The sequence below is a fragment of the Sinocyclocheilus grahami genome, unplaced genomic scaffold (genome assembly GCF_001515645.1).
Source record: "Sinocyclocheilus grahami isolate Dianchi unplaced genomic scaffold, SAMN03320097.WGS_v1.1 scaffold487.1, whole genome shotgun sequence".
In the NCBI taxonomy this organism is placed as follows: domain Eukaryota; kingdom Metazoa; phylum Chordata; class Actinopteri; order Cypriniformes; family Cyprinidae; genus Sinocyclocheilus; species Sinocyclocheilus grahami.
This window is the reverse complement of record NW_015505666.1, coordinates 1,163,627-1,183,744: the sequence shown is the minus strand read 5'-3', so window position 1 is coordinate 1,183,744 and position 20,118 is coordinate 1,163,627. Positions and strand designations below refer to the sequence as shown.

Below are 20,118 nucleotides of genomic sequence, written 5' to 3'. Positions count from 1 at the left end.
ACCCACCTAGCTCGACGGTGGTGACAGCAGCGGCAATCCACCGGTCACTCAAGTGGCCACTCCCTTAATTATGCAGAACTTTAAGGCTTAATATAATTTAAACGGATGACAAATTTCACCCCCTCACAGTTGTCATGGAGGGCAAAATTAGCTATATAAACCAAAATCATTTTTTGAACCAGGCTGTAAACATGTTTTTTTCTGCTGTAAAGTTGGGCAGTTTAACTTGGGGAGTCTATGGGATTGACTCCCTTTTGTGTCAGTCATGTCAGTGATGAATTACAGTTTAAGTCACTTCCTTGTTGGCTTCAGGAGAGAGAGCGGGAGGTTGCCGCTTGTTTTTTATCAATACTTACGGAATTAAAGCATTTCTTTCACAAAAAAATAAAGGTTTGAACAGTAATGCAAGTGAAATTGTAACAATCATAATCTGACTTTAGCTGATGTAAGTGATTCAAATAAAATACAATTTCGTCTTATAATGAAAAAAAAAATCAGCACTTTTATTTTCTTGATGCTGAGTGATACAATGATCTGCTGTTTATCACAAATTTAAAAAATAATAAAAAATGTTAAATTATATTTGTACATGGACCGAAATCTACTTTTATTACCACATATAGTGGTACCACAGCTAATTTTGGACCGATATCACACGAATTCATGGAAATAATACTTTCATATTGTCAGGAAGAGGCCGTTCACAGTTTTCCTTGTCCTTCCTAGCTTAGCACTTATGTGAGGCTTTTTCAGTCCTGATCCTATCTGTTCTCCAATTTCAAGCCGTGAGTTTTCTGATAATACGGTGCATTAATCACACAAACACACATCCAGACGTCTCGCCCTTTGCTTTACCACACAGTCATGCAAATGTTTCCCGACAGCGGATGGCATGGCGGCCACACTACAGTGCCAGTGCCTGTCAGGTAGACGCATGCAAGAAATCAGAACATAAAACCTACTAAATGACAGCGTGTGGTCTGTGGGCTCTCTGCCGCTGAAGGCGACTCTCCAGTCAGAGCTGTAACAAATAGGGCTATTATTTAGCTATCAATTCTCTGGAGCTGATGTCAGCTCATTTCAGGATCCTGTGCCATCAGTTTGGGTGAGAGACAGGTACTCGTTGATCATGTCAGGATGTTTCACATGCTTCGTGATCACTAATGTAGAGATGACCAATGTGACAAAGAAGCTGTCTTCACTATCCTGTGTCTTATTTGTTTGTCTCTTCACTGATTCTTAATATATATATATATATATATATATATATATATATATATAAAACCATAATATGTGTATGGTTTCTTTTCTGCTGACTGGAGTACAGTCGTGGTTTTGTGTCTTTATTTTATGCAAGTGCTTAATCCTCACTGCTGAATGTTTTGGCTGTGTTCCCCTAGAGAGCCTGGTCATTTATTTCACGGCTCTCAGGAAAATTGTAAATTAAATGTGGAGTTGTCGTAAATGGGTTTCTTTATGTAATGGAGATTTGCAGAAAGAGGCGCACAGGTTTCAAAGCTCATTTAACTTTTCATATAGCATGAGAGAGTTTGTGTGAGGTGTTGAGCACTGTGATATGCATACTAATGATAAAATGCTTTAAAGTTTCCCTTTCTTATTTTCTTGGGCAGTATTATAGAGAGATGCTTGGAGATATCGCATTGTCTGTATTTGAAATATTTGTATTATCTTTTTTTATCTTTCTTTCTTTGTCTCTCCTACAGATTTGGACCTTCGGTATTTTTGGAGTTGGAGTTCTTTTGAGGACTATCTGATGTTCTGCTTTGCCTTCACGCTGCTGTGTGCTTTCATAACGTTCCTCTTTCTGGATTGGGTCCTATTTGTGGAGGCTCTGGGCTCTTTGGCTGTAATGTTTGAAGCCATGTTGGGACTGCCTCAGCTGCTGCAGAACTACAACAACCGCTCCACCCGAGGCATGAGGTAAACAAGACCCAAACTGTTATTGATCTTTTCATAAAATGTTTAATTTGGGCCTTACATTACATTACATCAAAATGTTATATTCAAAAACTTACCAAGCAGAAAATACAATCCCAATTCAATTCAATACAATACAATACAATTCATTGTATCAGGTTTAGAGTAAAAATGCTGTTTCGGTAGTGTTGACTCTAAGGATGCACAATATATCAGTACCATATAATTTATCAGCTGATATTAGAGGTAATTTATCAGTATTGTTCATGCTCATTTCCCCTATTTTTACAGCATGGCACTTGGATTAAATCAAAGGTGAAGTTGTTCTTTAAAAACACTTATCATTTAATTATCATTTAAAAATAGCACTGTCCCAAATTAATCTGAAAATAATTTAAATTATAAAAATGTTTCAATACGTGCATTATAAAGTTATGACGCTGAAAGAAATATTTCACCCAAAAATGAATATCAGGCCGTCAAAAATGTAGATGAGGTTGTTTCTTCATCAGAACATATTTGGAGAAATGTATCATTACATCACAATCTCACCAATGGATCCTCTGCAGTGAATGGGTGCCGTCAGAATGAGAGTCCAAAACGGCTAAAAAACATCGCAATCCATAAGGAAGCCACACGACCCCATTTCATCAGTTAATGTTTTGTGAAGTGAAAAACTGCATGATTATAATAAACAAATGACGTTTTTTTTTGTTTCTTACAAACGTGTTTTTGACAGCACCCATTTACTGCAGAGGATCCATTGGTGAGCAAGTGGTGTAATGCTAAATTTCTCCAAATTTGTTCTGATTAAGAAACAAACTCATCTACATCTTGGATGACATCAGTGTAAACAATTTTTGTCATTTTTCATTTTTGGGTGAACTCTTCCTTTAACTGTAACTGTTGCATTTAAAACAGCTGATTTTAGTTTTCAGTGTTTTATATTTAGTTTAATTAGACAAAAAAATAGTATGTCCATGTATGTTATTTTCCATGTAGCATTCAAAATATACAGCCTATGCCTCACAACCTAGTTTGTGAGGTAGTTTTGCCATAATGTGTGTCGCCTGTGCCATGACGGGTAGATGGTGAGAAGGTTAAATTCACACACGGTAATTGTTTGCAGGACATGCTTCACCCAAGACACCACTCATTAAAGGCACGTAATGATGATAATTAATTTTAGACAGCTAAGGAGCTTGTTAATTGATGTTATAGCCCACTCTGCTTGAATTCGAAGACTCCTTGGTGAAACAAAGTTGACCTTACTGGTACTTTTTTTTTTGTGGGGGGGGGAGCCCAGAATGAGCACCAGAGAGAATTTAGAGCAAAGCTAATATCTTTACCCTCAGGCTTCAGTCAGCATAATAATCACAGCTCAATATCAGCTCCACTTCAGCTGAAGCAAGCTCTTTTTCCCTCTTTTCATTTAAAAAAAAAAAAAAAGGAAAAAGTCCTTCATCTCATGGTCTGCTCCACAGAACTCGGTGTGACACACACTCCAGGCTCCCCTTTATGAGCCAAATTAAACATTGTGAGCACAGTTTAGGCTGAGAGAAGGAAATTGGAAGCTAATGTAAATGGAATTTCTCAGGAAATCCATCTTTTTATGAACCCAATGAATGTGTCACTGCCATAGCGTGTAGTGTGTAATGCCTTTGCCCTTGATGTGATTTCAGTGTGTCTGCAGGCGTCGATGGCCCTCGACCGATCACTGCACTGGCATCTGTGTTTCTTTACGTATGCGAGTGAATTTATTATTATTGCGAAGTCTTTGGAGACATGTTTCAGTGTGTGTATTTAAAGCCATCCTTCAACATCTATGAGTGGAAAATATCTGTCACCAAGACAGCACTGCAGTGTTTGTGTGTGTGTGTATATACAGTATATTGTGTTCATATATCTGCGTATAAATATGTAGTGAACCTTTAAACCTGACAAAGTTCCACACAAACTTGTTGGGATTTTATCTAAAATGATTAAATGTGCAGAAACTACTACAACAGTGTATAAAAAATTAAATAATTAACTCAATTAACTCAGGTTTGACATATTGCATTTGTGATTTGTCTGTAATTAAGTTTCAGTATACAAACGTGTGAATGAGATTTGAGAGTTTCTGCAGATAATGAATAATTGAGAAATTGATTTGTTCCTCATACAAAGTTATTGTTTGAATACAGAAGACTCAAAATATATTAAACAGGTTTTATAAACTATTTTATGGCACTTTAGGGAGCTTGACAGCCCTTGGTCACTATGGCTCCATTTCAAAACCTACAGGTGCATCTCAATAAATTAGAATGTCGTGGAAAAGTTAATTTATTTCAGTAATTCAACTCAAATTGTGAAACTCGTGTATTAAATAAACAGACTGAAGTAGTTTAAGTCTTTGGTTCTTTTAATTGTGATGATTTTGGCTCACATTTAACAAAAACCTACCAATTCATCTCAACAAATTAGAATATGGTGACATGCCGATCAGCTAATCAACTCAAAACACCTGCAAAGGTTTCCTGAAAATGGTCTCTCAGTTTGGTTCACTAGGCTACACTTTTCCATGACATTCTAATTTATTGAGATGCACCTGTAGTATGTTGATTATATGTAAATATAATTCCTTTAGTACCATTTTGTTTTAATTGATCAGTACCAAAAAGTATTGATTATAAAAGTTGAAATTAGGTAAATGTAATTCACAGATTAACTATTTTATCTAACATTTATATGTGCTAGGTAATTTTATGCTTATTGAAGCTTAGAATTAGCAACATGCTAACAGCAAACTGTTGAAATCAAATGTGGGTTAAGTGTTGACATGAGAAATGCTACTGTCAATGTAGAGTGTTTCAAATTGATCTCTTATGAGGTTCTATTTCAATTCGTATGCTACCTTAGAAGTCAGCTCACTTTGCTTTGGGAAATTAGCCTATATGCTTTCACTGAATAGAAAAGACCTGTGGCAACATTTTTCATCTGTTTCAGTGAAGAAAAAGGCATACAGGTTTAGAACGAAATGATGGTGTGGAAATTGTGACAGAATTGTCATAGGTTAATCACTGCTTTAATGTATGTTAAAATTTTAACAATATTGCCTTAAAATTCCAACCCAGCCTTAGTTAATTGTCCAGTGGTGTTCCAGTGTTTCCAAAAGAGATAGATATGAAACTGGCAATGTTTTATTACACTGACTTAAAGGATTCTATCACGTTTGAAAATAATGTGCCATGCACACTAAACCTAACTGAGATAAAAACACATTTGCTGGAACAACCATACCATTTTTGCTTGCTTCTACAAGTCTTTTATCTTGACTCTTGTTTCACAGTATCCTTATCTGAGTGTAGTGCTCTACCGGGTGTGCTACCGAGGTAGTTTGGTGTCAGAAAAGCCATATATATGGATCTGGTTATGTTATACAAACGTCATTTTCAAACCATGCACTATGCCAAAAGTGTTTAAGGTCATAACATGGTATTGAGCAAGGAACCATAATTAATTCTTTGTTAACATTTTATCTGCTTCTCTAAACATTTTTGTGAGAAAAGTTTTTTTTTTTTTACTGTTCATTCGATATGGAAACTGCAGTAAATTGTATCTGCAGGAAAATTTTTGGGAATTTTGCAAAAATGTCAGTATAGGCATAGGCACAGCTTTTTTTCAGTATAGGCACAGCTTTTTTTTTGGTTGTAAAATGCTGTCTAGCTTTGCAGCTCACTAGGTTGTGGAGCTGAGTTGTGTTTGTGTTGCTGTGCCCTTGTTGAGAGAGTTTTACAAGGTATTGTGATGTACTCCACATCAGTAACTCTACCAATGACACATGCAGTACTGTCTTTAACAAGACCAACCATCCATTCCCTCCTACTGTCCTTTCTATATACGGGCCAGTGAAGCTGGAAGGGTCCAACGCTGTGCCCTTGAGCCAGACATTTATTGAACCTGAAGGATTTAAATGGCCCATCTCCCCTTGCTATTCTCTGAAAGCTCCCATCTCTTATTGACCTTCTTTCTCCTCGTTTGAACTTCTTGTTGATTCTGTGTCCACTTCTGCTGCTGTTTTAATTCATGCTTTTTGAAGATGCTGATTTCATTTTCCAGCAGGATTTGGCACCTGCCCACACTGCCAAAAGCACCAAAAGTTGGTTAAATGACCATGGTGTTGGTGTGCTTGACTGGCCAGCAAACTCACCAGACCTGAACCCCATAGAGAATTGAGGCAGTAATTAAAGCAAAAGGAGCCCCTACCAAGTATTGAGCACATGTACAGTAAATGAACATACTTTTCAGAAGGCCAACAATTCACTAAATGTTTTTTTTTATTGGTCTTATGAAGTATTCTAATTTGTTGAGAAAGTGAATTGGTGGGTTTTTGTTAAATGTGAGCCAAAATCACCACAATTAAAAGAACCAAAGACTTAAACTACTTCAGTCTGTGTGCATTGAATTTATTTAATACACGAGTTTCACAATTTGAGTTGAATTACTGAAATTAACTTTTCCATGACATTCTAATTTATTGAGATGCACCTGTAGTATGTTGATTATATGTAAATATAATTCCTTTAGTACCATTTTGTTTTAATTGATCAGTACCAAAAAGTATTGATTATAAAAGTTGAAATTAGGTAAATGTAATTCACAGATTAACTATTTTATCTAACATTTATATGTGCTAGGTAATTTTATGCTTATTGAAGCTTAGAATTAGCAACATGCTAACAGCAAACTGTTGAAATCAAATGTGGGTTAAGTGTTGACATGAGAAATGCTACTGTCAATGTAGAGTGTTTCAAATTGATCTCTTATGAGGTTCTATTTCAATTCGTATGCTACCTTAGAAGTCAGCTCACTTTGCTTTGGGAAATTAGCCTATATGCTTTCACTGAATAGAAAAGACCTGTGGCAACATTTTTCATCTGTTTCAGTGAAGAAAAAGGCATACAGGTTTAGAACGAAATGATGGTGTGGAAATTGTGACAGAATTGTCATAGGTTAATCACTGCTTTAATGTATGTTAAAATTTTAACAATATTGCCTTAAAATTCCAACCCAGCCTTAGTTAATTGTCCAGTGGTGTTCCAGTGTTTCCAAAAGAGATAGATATGAAACTGGCAATGTTTTATTACACTGACTTAAAGGATTCTATCACGTTTGAAAATAATGTGCCATGCACACTAAACCTAACTGAGATAAAAACACATTTGCTGGAACAACCATACCATTTTTGCTTGCTTCTACAAGTCTTTTATCTTGACTCTTGTTTCACAGTATCCTTATCTGAGTGTAGTGCTCTACCGGGTGTGCTACCGAGGTAGTTTGGTGTCAGAAAAGCCATATATATGGATCTGGTTATGTTATACAAACGTCATTTTCAAACCATGCACTATGCCAAAAGTGTTTAAGGTCATAACATGGTATTGAGCAAGGAACCATAATTAATTCTTTGTTAACATTTTATCTGCTTCTCTAAACATTTTTGTGAGAAAAGTTTTTTTTTTTTTACTGTTCATTCGATATGGAAACTGCAGTAAATTGTATCTGCAGGAAAATTTTTGGGAATTTTGCAAAAATGTCAGTATAGGCATAGGCACAGCTTTTTTTCAGTATAGGCACAGCTTTTTTTTTGGTTGTAAAATGCTGTCTAGCTTTGCAGCTCACTAGGTTGTGGAGCTGAGTTGTGTTTGTGTTGCTGTGCCCTTGTTGAGAGAGTTTTACAAGGTATTGTGATGTACTCCACATCAGTAACTCTACCAATGACACATGCAGTACTGTCTTTAACAAGACCAACCATCCATACCCTCCTACTGTCCTTAATATGGGCCAGTGAAGCTGGGAGGGTCCAACGCTGTGCCCTTGAGCCAGACATTTATTGAACCTGAAGGATTTAAATGGCCCATCTCCCCTTGCTATTCTCTGAAAGCTCCCATCTCTTATTGACCTTCTTTCTCCTCGTTTGAACTTCTTGTTGATTCTGTGTCCACTTCTGCTGCTGTTTTAATTCATGTTGCTCTGGTGGAAACACAGACGTAAGAACAGGATGAAGTGAGGAACAGCAGGGCAATGTGTGTCTTAGACTGTGACTGACATTAATGGACTGGGTATCCAGCAACACGCTGACTCCCTTCTCCCATGAGGCTTTACCCCATTTTTCAAATTCTGAAAGGCCCTCAGAATTCTTGACGGGCTTTTTTTAGTGTGCTCACATTTGTATTTTTACAGAAATTGATTCCTGATCTTTTTCATTTCAGATTTTGTACCCTGGGGGCTCTGTGAGCAAAAGGAGCTCAACCTATTTTATCTAAGTTTTTTTTTTCTCTCTCACGCTGTGGTGTGTGCGTATCTGTCAACCACATTCAGTGTGAATTATATTCCAAATGGCTATCGTCTTTAGCCTTGGTGTGGACTCTTTGATGATGGTTGTAATTATAGAGACTTAACGAACCAGCATACATGGAGTTTCACCCCGAGAACTCCTTTTTCTCCTACAGCATAGTCTCCAACACAGACTCACACTCATTATTCTCATTTTAAAACATCGTGTCTGATGCAAGCAAAGACCTTAGATGCAGGTTGTTGGAGTAAAGGGCCATTCACACCTAGACTGATACTGATAACTATAACTATAAAGTTTTAATAATCATTCTAATATTTAGAATCTAATTCAGTGACAATAGGGTAGTCCACACCACAATTATAACAATAACAGAGGAATGTAATAGTGGAACTATTTTTTTTCCTGCTTATGAACATTGGCAGCCAATCAGAGTTCACAGAACGTTAAAGAGCTCATGCATTTAAAGCAGCTAACGAAAAAACTGCAGCTGGTGCTTAAAATAAAATTAAACTTTAAAATTAAACTTTAAAATAAAAAATTATTGTTGTTGATGTGGATGCTGATATATATATGATTATCTATAAAGTTATCATTCTAGTGAAAATTGAACTTTTCTGATTTTCCAATGCTCGCTTAGCTGCTCCAGTAATATTAAAGATATGGTTTTAGACGTTGACTCGTCATAATGTGCTGTTTTAGCAAAATTTAGTATGCAGATAAAGGTAAAACAGAAGAGCATCCATAATTCAGTATACAATTTTTTTTCAGTAATGGCATCAGTGTTGGTTCAAGTCAATGGCAGTATGAGTCTAAGGTAGATTATTAATGCAATGGTGTTGAAGTTTTAGGTAAACTGAGATTTTAGACTTTGATTTTACTTAAATTAAATGTTGCATCACAGCTGCACTTGTTGCATGTCATTGCACTTCTGCATTAGATCCAAAAAAAATAACCTGCAGCATCTTTGTATTGTAAGACTGAAAAAGAAAAGAGGCATTTCCATGCAGTCCTTTAATTCAAAATCACTTTATATATTTTGTCTAATTGAATAAGTCACAAATACTCAGATTGCACAGCAAGCACTGCACTGTCGCTGTCTTTCACCTGCTGTCTCTCACTTCTCTCAGTTCAGGTGCCTCCACAGGAGCTCTAAAATGTTAAAAAGTTAACAAAAAAAGTTTGAGCCACTCAGCTCTAATGTCTGCTGAAACCAGTTTCTGGGGTTTAGGCTCCATGCTAAGTCAAGAGCGTAGTTAGCATCAGGACCCTGCTGTGTTGATGAAGCCGAGTGCACTGTACTGTCTCCCTAACAAGCAGAGACATGCAGCCGGATTCTCCCACGAGACCGAGCTTCGCCATGGGCCTCGCTGCTCACACAGAGCCCTGATCGGCCCTGATTACAGCTGGGAGTTTCACGCTCGTAGGAAACGTTTCCCGTATTTATAAAAATAAGGAAGCAGTGGATATAACTTGGCTATACAGGGTATCTGGGGAAAGGAAAGTGTCCTTGCTAGCATAGATGCGGTTCTGATTTGTTGTGGCTGCTGTTATGACACCTGGTGGGAGCTATTTGTCTTTCTGTGGTCTGTTTGTGCACGTGATCTACCTTATATTCGCTTCAAATGGTGCTCAGTTATAGACCCAGGTGGCAAAAACTCATTTATCATAGCTAGCGAAGCAAAATCCATGAAAATGGACACAAGCAGAGTAAAAGAAATGCTTTATTAACCTAACACAAGTCAACACAACTAAGGGATGCCATTTCTTTTTCTTACTTGCCAACAAGCTACTATATGTTTAGAATGGAATACTAGAAAGTATACATTGTATTCTACTTACTGTTGTTTAAAAACTGAAGTACGTGAAACATTATGCAATGATAATCTTTTTAAAACGTTTCAAGTATTACATTGTTGTCTTAGACATCGTCTTTGAATATTAAATGTGGCAGTTACTTTGCATTTTTAATTTCAATATTGTATGTTTAATCCTGTTTTGTGCAAAGTGTTATAACTTAGTCCAAAAAAAATTATCAAGAAGGGCATGTTTAAAAATCATTGTACTGTATACTGGTTGTATATTGTACATATAGTCAAATGTAGTACACTGATACTTGTTTTCTTGTATATATCTTGTAAATATTGTATATATTTTAAATTAATTTATTAAATTTCTTATCCTATTGGGATCATTTTCTCACCCCCTTTTTTCTTATTTTAAGCATTCAATATATATCTAAAAACAAGTCTTATCTTTGCTTTGCAAGTAAATCTGTGCGATACATCTGTCTGGAGCAGATCTTCAGAATGTTGCCCCTTCTTAGATTTCTCTGCCAAATGTCAAAACTCAAATCTCTTCAGAAGCCCCGGTAGGCTTGTCTTGCATCTTATATATCTGGTGTCTCTAGCCTCCAGTAGACCGACCTTTTAACTATTGACATGTAGTCTGCTTCACCAGACCAACAGACCAGATATACAAGAAGGGGTTGTATCATTCTATCTATTGTTCTAACTACCATTCTGTTTGTCTGCTGGTCTATCTATCGTTCTTTCTGTCATTTTATATATCATTGCAGCTATCATTCTATATGTCATCTATCTATCTGTCTGTCTGTTAGGGCTGTGCAATTAATCACATGTGATTGTCATGCGCATCTCGTCAGTAAAGCCGGTTCTGTGATTAGTAGTAAATCTCCATCACTTGCACGGCCCTACTGTCTGTCTGTATCTCTATATCTGTCTGTCTGTCTGTCGTTCTATCGTTATAGCTATCTATACTGTATGTAGTTGTTTATATATTTATACATAACCATTTTTAAGTTCTTACAAGTTTAATGTTTTGTGTTTCTGTAATTCTATCTATTGCTCTATTTTTCTATCATTCTGTCTTTTCTCTATTTTTCTGTTGTTCCATCATTCTATCTATTTGTGTCTCTATCATTCTATATAATCTTTCATTCTGGCTGTTCTTTTATCTGATGGCATATAATTCAATTTATAGTTCTTTCTAGAGTTTTATCACTCCTGCTGTTCTTTCTATCATTCTTCCTATTGTTCTATCATTCTGTCTATCACTTTTTGTTCTATCAGTGGTTCTAATGTTCTTTTAGTAATTCTTTCATTTTCATTTTGTCTATGGTTCTATTGATCATAGTTTATCCTCCAATCCTTCTTTGTGTTCTAACACTCTTTTCCTCATTCTATATGTCTGTTCTTAACTTTTTATCTGTCTGTTTATGATGGTAACATTCTGTCTACCACTCAATCTTTCATTCTGTTTATTGATCTGTCTGTGTCTTTCATTTTGGATAATCTTTCTTTCTTTCTTCATTCCTTCCATACTTACTTCCTTCCTTCCTTACTGGTCTATCTATCGTTCTTTCTGTCATTTTATATATCATTGCAGCTATCATTCTATATGTCATCTATCTATCTGTCTGTCTGTTAGGGCTGTGCAATTAATCACATGTGATTGTCATGCGCATCTCGTCAGTAAAGCCGGTTCTGTGATTAGTAGTAAATCTCCATCACTTGCACGGCCCTACTGTCTGTCTGTATCTCTATATCTGTCTGTCTGTCTGTCGTTCTATCGTTATAGCTATCTATACTGTATGTAGTTGTTTATATATTTATACATAACCATTTTTAAGTTCTTACAAGTTTAATGTTTTGTGTTTCTGTAATTCTATCTATTGCTCTATTTTTCTATCGTTCTGTCTTTTCTCTATTTTTCTGTTGTTCCATCATTCTATCTATTTGTGTCTCTATCATTCTATATAATCTTTCATTCTGGCTGTTCTTTTATCTGATGGCATATAATTCAATTTATAGTTCTTTCTAGAGTTGTATCACTCCTGCTGTTCTTTCTATCATTCTTCCTATTGTTCTATCATTCTGTCTATCACTTTTTGTTCTATCAGTGGTTCTAATGTTCTTTTAGTAATTCTTTCATTTTCATTTTGTCTATGGTTCTATTGATCATACAGTTTATCCTCCAATCCTTCTTTGTGTTCTAACACTCTTTTCCTCATTCTATATGTCTGTTCTTAACTTTTTATCTGTCTGTTTATGATGGTAACATTCTGTCTATCACTCAATCTTTCATTCTGTTTATTGATCTGTCTGTGTCTTTCATTTTGGATAATCTTTCTTTTTCTTCATTCCTTCCATACTTACTTCCTTCCTTCCTTACTTCCTTCACTAGCTGCCTCTCTCTTTCCTCTCTGTGTAGCGATAAGAGTGTCAGGTTGAGGAGGATCAATTGAAGGCTTGTCAGGGTTGAGTGCAGAGCTGTTCAGTGTGGACTGGGAGTGCTGTAACTGTGGCCTCAGTTCTCCTAATCAATGCAATAATCACTTCTACCTCTCTCACAGGCCCTGAAGCGTTGCTCGCTGTTTGCTGAGCATTTCTTTCATCTGCTGTCAATCCGCATGGGGCTCGGAGGGGAAGGGGAGCAGAGAAAAAGATAGCGGTTTGTTTTAGTGCGTGAGAAAGGGTGTGTTTGTTTGAATGAATGTTTGGGAACAACTGAAAGAGTTTGTTCTCTGGGCGGAAGATTGAGAACCATTAAGTCATATCATTGCTCTTGTACAGATGACCCACCCCCCTTTAATTACCTCATTAATGTTTCATCCCCATTAATGATGTTTGAAGATGATCTCTAGAGTAAACTAATGCAAAAGACGAATGAAGGAGGAGAGGAATGAGGGGTGTAACTTTGAGATCAGACATGGAAGACCCATTTCCTCTCAAAGCACATTAAGCAGGATGTTTTAATGGAGATTTCCCGGCTATGAAACATTTCCATTTTATGAAAAGTTTTTCAAATGGAAAGTATAAATTTCAGGATCCCTACTGGCCCTTTCCAGTTCATTGTTACCTCATTCACCTCCATGACACGGGGAAGGGGAGCAGAGAAAAAGATAGCGGTTTGTTTTAGTGCGTGAGAAAGGGTGTGTTTGTTTGAATGAATGTTTGGGAACAACTGAAAGAGTTTGTTCTCTGGGCGGAAGATTGAGAACCATTAAGTCATATCATTGCTCTTGTACAGATGACCCACCCCCCTTTAATTACCTCATTAATGTTTCATCCCCATTAATGATGTTTGAAGATGATCTCTAGAGTAAACTAATGCAAAAGACGAATGAAGGAGGAGAGGAATGAGGGGTGTAACTTTGAGATCAGACATGGAGGACACATTTCCTCTCAAAGCACATTAAGCAGGATGTTTTAATAGAGATTTCCGGCTATGAAACATTTCCATTTTATGAAAAGTTTTTCAAATGGAAAGTATAAATTTCAGGATCCCTACTGGCCCTTTCCAGTTCATTGTTACCTCATTCACCTCCATGACACTTTTTTTTAGGTTGCTTAGAGTACCAACTATCAGCATTTTGTGGACAAAGTGCTCCAGGACTATGCTCCAGGACTATGAGGATAAAGTGTCTATTCTATTTCATTTAGTAGGGCAGTGTCCATAACAGGACATTTTAGCACTGTAAAGTATTTGAGAGCCAGATATAAATGATGGTATTTCAAACTGCTGTTAGCGAACATCTCAACTCCTGCCAGCAGATGTTTCGCAATCTTCCTGTGACTCCAAAACAGTTCACAGGCAGTGATAAGGAAGAACGTATTGCACAATAATCAATGTCATGTTGAGATGGGTGGGTTTGCAACATCAAGTAAACGGCTAGCAAGAATGGACCATTTCATTACTGTAGATGTCTGCTTCTGCTGCCCCACGTTGTGTGAAAGACTCATTTCTCTTGTCGGGGCAATCGCCATGAGCACGAAAAGTCCAATGCTCATTCCTCTCTCTCTGTGACAGCTGATGTATCGACTGTACTCATCTTTAGACCACCTTTTCCCTCTTTACACTTGAATGAAATGAATGAACTCATTCAGCATAAATACCGCTGAGAATGCAGTGTCTATCCTTAGCTGCTGCTTCGAAGTTTTTACAGCTAAACTTTTTAAAAAAAGATCAAGGATTGACATTTACAAAATATTGTGCTTTGGTGATCCCCCAAGTATCCTGAAGATGGCTCTGTCCGTGTCCCAGGATGCACTGTCCCTCCCGTCTCTTAACCTCACAAGGTCAAATTGACATTTAAATGTAAATTTTCTGCATATAATGCATAAATGGATCTGCTTATAGCTTCTATGAGCCATAATATACCAAGGATAGTTCACCCAAAAATGAACATTACCCCATGATTTACTCTCTCTCAAGCATCCTAGGTATATATACAGTGGGGCAAAAAAGTATTTAGTCAGCCACCAATTGTGCAAGTTCTCCCACTTAAAAAGATGAGAGAGGCCTGTAATTTTCATCATAGGTATACCTCAGCTATGAGAGACAAAATGAGAAAAGAAAATCCAGAAAATCACATTGTAGGATTTTTAAAGAATTAATTGGTAAATTCCTCGGTAAAATAAGTATTTGGTCACCTACAAACAAGCAAGATTTCTGGCTCTCCGGCTATGAAACATTTCCATTTTATGAAAAGTTTTTCAAATGGAAAGTATAAATTTCAGGATCCCTACTGGCCCTTTCCAGTTCATTGTTACCTCATTCACCTCCATGACACTTTTTTTTAGGTTGCTTAGAGTACCAACTATCAGCATTTTGTGGACAAAGTGCTCCAGGACTATGCTCCAGGACTATGAGGATAAAGTGTCTATTCTATTTCATTTAGTAGGGCAGTGTCCATAACAGGACATTTTAGCACTGTAAAGTATTTGAGAGCCAGATATAAATGATGGTATTTCAAACTGCTGTTAGCGAACATCTCAACTCCTGCCAGCAGATGTTTCGCAATCTTCCTGTGACTCCAAAACAGTTCACAGGCAGTGATAAGGAAGAACGTATTGCACAATAATCAATGTCATGTTGAGATGGGTGGGTTTGCAACATCAAGTAAACGGCTAGCAAGAATGGACCATTTCATTACTGTAGATGTCTGCTTCTGCTGCCCCACGTTGTGTGAAAGACTCATTTCTCTTGTCGGGGCAATCGCCATGAGCACGAAAAGTCCAATGCTCATTCCTCTCTCTCTGTGACAGCTGATGTATCGACTGTACTCATCTTTAGACCACCTTTTCCCTCTTTACACTTGAATGAAATGAATGAACTCATTCAGCATAAATACCGCTGAGAATGCAGTGTCTATCCTTAGCTGCTGCTTCGAAGTTTTTACAGCTAAACTTTTTTAAAAAAGATCAAGGATTGACATTTACAAAATATTGTGCTTTGGTGATCCCCCAAGCCAAGAATGGACCATTTCATTACTGTAGATGTCTGCTTCTGCTGCCCCACGTTGTGTGAAAGACTCATTTCTCTTGTCGGGGCAATCGCCATGAGCACGAAAAGTCCAATGCTCATTCCTCTCTGTCTGTGACAGCTGATGTATCGACTGTACTCATCTTTAGACCACCTTTTCCCTCTTTACACTTGAATGAAATTAATGAACTCATTCAGCATAAATACCGCTGAGAATGCAGTGTCTATCCTTAGCTGCTGCTTCGAAGTTTTTACAGCTAAACTTTTTAAAAAAAGATCAAGGATTGACATTTACAAAATATTGTGCTTTGGTGATCCCCCAAGTATGAAAATTACAGGCCTCTCTCATCTTTTTAAGTGGGAGAACTTGCACAATTGGTGGCTGACTAAATACTTTTTTGCCCCACTGTAACTTTATTCTTTTAGACAAATACAATCGGAGTTATATTAAAAATGCCCTGACTCCTTCAAGCTTTAATAATGGCAGTGAATGGGGGTCGAGATTTTGAAGCCCAAAAAAGTGCATGGCGTTCCAGCGGATGCCTTAGGACGTAGGCCTAAGCATAAGTGACGAACACGGAAGCACAGAGGAGAGAGCAAAATAAAACCCCAGTCATGAACTAGAAGTACAAAATGAGGATTTGTAAAGAGAAATGTTGGAGGATTTCGATATACATAAGTGGCCAAAATGATTAGAACACTTGGCATATTTAAGAGGTTTCAGTTGTTTTCGTTGAATTGGCGATTACATTACCCATTAAACGAACTATTGCCGGAACTACCTGCGACGGAAGGAATCTGCTGGAACATTGAAAATGATTGATTGGCCCCCTCAAAATCCGGACCTCAACCCCATCGAGCAAATTTGGGGTGAGTTGGAAAATAAACTGGATCTATTGTACATTCAAAGGAAAGCCTTTGGCTTGAGTTGCAGAAGGCATGGGATAACATTAGTGTTGAAGTTCTCAGGAAATAGGCCCTATATTGATACTATGCCAGAGAGATGTGTAGCTGTAATTGCTGCAAAAGGTGGCCATACCAAATATTAAAGTTAAAAGTGGATAAAAACAGTACAACTCACTTCATCCAGTATTTTTTGTGCTCCGAGCAACCATCTGCATGTTTGATGAACATTATTAAATGAAATCATGTTTTAGAGGCAAAAAGGTCAATATTTTCAGATCTGTCAGGTGTTCTAATAATTTTGGCTAGCACTGTAAGCCAAGAGGAGACTGGTTTTCCTTTGCTGTAAACAAAACGGTTCTTGTGAGACTGGCATATTCTCAACAGAGCTTACACTATGATTACTTCATACATCATCCACTGGAACGCTACGAACATGTGTACGACAGTTGCAGAAGCTAGAGATTTAAATATGGATATTTTTCGTACATAAATGCATCACTTTGCTGATTTCCTTTATTAACCCCTCTGAGCCGTGTGGAACACTTTTTATGATGGATGGATGCACTTTTTTGGGATTCAAATCTTGACCCCCATTCACTGCCATTATAAAGCTTGAAAGAGCCAGGACATTTTTTTATATAACTTTGTATTCGTCTGAAGGAAGAAAGTCATATACACCTAGGATTGCTTGTGGTGAGTAAATCATGGGGTAATTTTCAGTTTTGGGTGAACTATCCCTTTAAGTTTGATAATAGGAGTCTACCTGTTTCCTCACCCCTTCACAATTTTATAGAAATTTTATATAAATAATTGCATCCATGATCCTCCTCTAAATTCAATTAAGTGTAGCTGAAAGCTGCTCCCCACTGCACTCAATTGCACAAGACTTCAGAGACGTGTAAATGTGTGATATATACAGATGTATGATTTTACCAAGTGGGAGGATAGGACATTGTACAATACATTAGTCTGATGTATTGGTGACGCCTTTAAAAGGTTTTGAATGGGGTTCATTTATCAGAGCTTTATAGCTGAGTGGGATCTTTCCAACTGCTAAGAGACTTTTCATATCTATATATATTTATTTCTGAATGCTTCAATATGTTCTATTTCTCTGTCTCTCTCCCTTTTTTCAGCGTAAAGATGGTGCTTTTATGGACGGCTGGTGACATCTTTAAGACCACGTATTTCGTGATCAATGAAAGCCCCACCCAGTTCGGGGTCTGTGGTGCAGTACAGATCTTAATGGACATTGCCATTCTGCTCCAGGTGGGCTACTACAGCCAGGACACCAGAATCAAACTGGGCTGAGATCACTACAATAATGATGGTGATCAACACTCCTAAATTAGGACGTTCTACGTGCTACTTGCCTGCAAAACTACATGATTTTACTTTTTCCAAAAAAATATTTTTAATACACAGTGGGGTTCAAAAGTCTGAAACTGCTTGAGAAAATAGTTCTATTTTGCTTTTCTCTCATTTAATATAACTTATTTATTTAATGTTACAATTTAATGTTTATATTTAATAATATACTTTTTTTATCTAATGTTTTTATTAGAAAGTGCCTTATTTGCATGACAAGTTGAGTGAAAAGTTACATTGAAAATGTTAATTTATTTGGAGGGGAAAAAAATTAGTTGTATTAGTTTGATTAGTTGCAATACTACTTGGTTTTAATTTTTTTAAATCCTAAAACGTCTATTAAATTTATTTTTAATTTGATTTGATTTTGCATCCCAGATTTTCAATGTGGTTTCAGTCTGTTGAACCCTGCTGGATAATTTTTTCAAATTCGACAAATGCATCTGAGTTCAGGGATTTTATTTTTATTTTTTATTTTTTGGGGGGCTTCTGTCCGTTATTCACGTCTTACCAAACAGCAAGTTTTTCCATTCAAAGAAGAGTGAACAGGCCTTATATGCACCGGCTGGACATCATTATACCTCAAGAAATCAACCAAGAAAAAAAAAAAACATTTAACTCCAGCCAACATATTCACTTACAAGCTGACAAATGAATGCCCCTTCACTTTGTTATTTTTAGATTATTTGTATTTTTGCTAGCTTTTGTGAGCGCCGATATGCTCTTAGTGCAATTTAAGTGCTGGGAAATGCATGTGCCAAATGTATCTGCCACAACTTGGATTCAAACTGCTAGCTCATTTTTTAACAATGTGTGTTCCTTTTTCATTTTAAAGCACTTAAATCATTGTTACTTGCATAGTTGTACACAAAAATCCATATTTTAAGCAGCAGATTAATGTTATACTTTTAAATCTAAGCCTTTGAGTTAAAACTATTTGCTGATGAATGATTACCTAACTTTAATTACCAAACCGTATCAGTGGAAATGCATGAGGCTATGCCATAAATATATAATGCACAACTGATTTATCATATATGAATGCAATGCAAATGTGAAAAACGGACAGATTTGTTCTGTTAAGTTATCAAGGATCAATAGTCCCTTTTCCCATTAATTTCAGGTAATTTCAGTTTACTATTAGTGCCAGTGTTTTGTAAAAGAAGTATTTTTATCCAGGGTTTTTGATTTAGAAAATTGAAATGTGTAATATTCCAATGAAAAAGCAGTTGCCGTTTATAGTAACCACACAAAGCCAATGATGGACATCTCTGGGCCATTGGGTTCATAGTCTACGATGTCCTTTAAGGATGACAATGAATACCTCAACCAGTCATATGTCATCCATGTTTATCCATGCATGTCACACCAAGATGAAGGTCAGCCTGCCCACAAAAATTGACATTTGGACTGTTTTTATGTTTAAGTTGATGGGACTGGCGAGAAAAAAAATGCTGTCGCCTCAACTCGGTTGCTTCTGCGGTTGATCAGATATGAGGAGACCTCATCATAAAATAGTTCCACTCTATTAAGTTACCATTCACACCAGCACTGAGTTATGTGCTATTTATCACTGCAAAGAGACGGTCACTATAACTTTAAATCCCACTATAGCACCAGGCTGCTCAGGGAGGACTACAGATGTGGCCTTAGAAAAGCATTTTCAGATTCCATCTCAGTTTTGGCTCTCTTTCTACCTCCCTGCCCATGTTTAACCATAGGGATTTCAACATGTCCATGGACTGTTTAAGCCCGTTGGCTGCTTTAGCGTTAGTTGATCGTCAAAGTTTAGCCGTTGGTTATTAGAGATGGTCACAAAGCCTCAGCTGTTTACTCCCTGCATGGGCATCTTTATTGGCTTTAGCTCTCATTGTGCTAAGACTTTGTGTGTGGTAAATATTTGTTCTGTTGTGCTGTTAACCGACATATCAACATATCTGACCCCAGCAAAGGTCAAAGCCACCAACAAATTTAGTCACAGGATGACTATGTGTGAGCCCACTCTCTTCCAAGTAAAAAATACATTGCATTAATGCTGTTCTATGCAATACACATGTTTGAATATCATATGGAAATATATACTTTTTTACATTTTAAGTTAATATTGATTGATAAGTGTACGTTGAAAAGTTCCATTCAAAAGTTTGGGGTCCTTTTTTTTTTTTTTTTTTTGGTTAAAGGGGTGGTTCATTGCGATTTCACTTTTTTAACGTTACACGTAAACAATTAACCCAACCGCGGGGTCAAAACAGCCCAATTGTTGGGTTTGTCCCTATTTTACCCAG

General features: G+C 36.9%; 1 protein-coding gene across 1 annotated transcript in view; it reads left to right on the top strand.

Annotated features, from left to right (window-relative positions):
* LOC107553994 (PQ-loop repeat-containing protein 1) overlaps positions 1 to 17,884 on the top strand; it is a 47,639-nt gene extending 29,755 nt beyond the window's left edge. The window contains exons 4-5 of the mRNA XM_016236351.1: positions 1,725 to 1,941; positions 17,602 to 17,884. Of these exons, the coding sequence (XP_016091837.1) occupies positions 1,725 to 1,941; positions 17,602 to 17,776 (392 nt within the window). The 3' untranslated portion in view covers positions 17,777 to 17,884. The remainder of the gene's footprint in view (positions 1 to 1,724; positions 1,942 to 17,601) is intronic.
* The last annotated feature ends 2,234 nt before the right edge of the window (positions 17,885 to 20,118 follow it).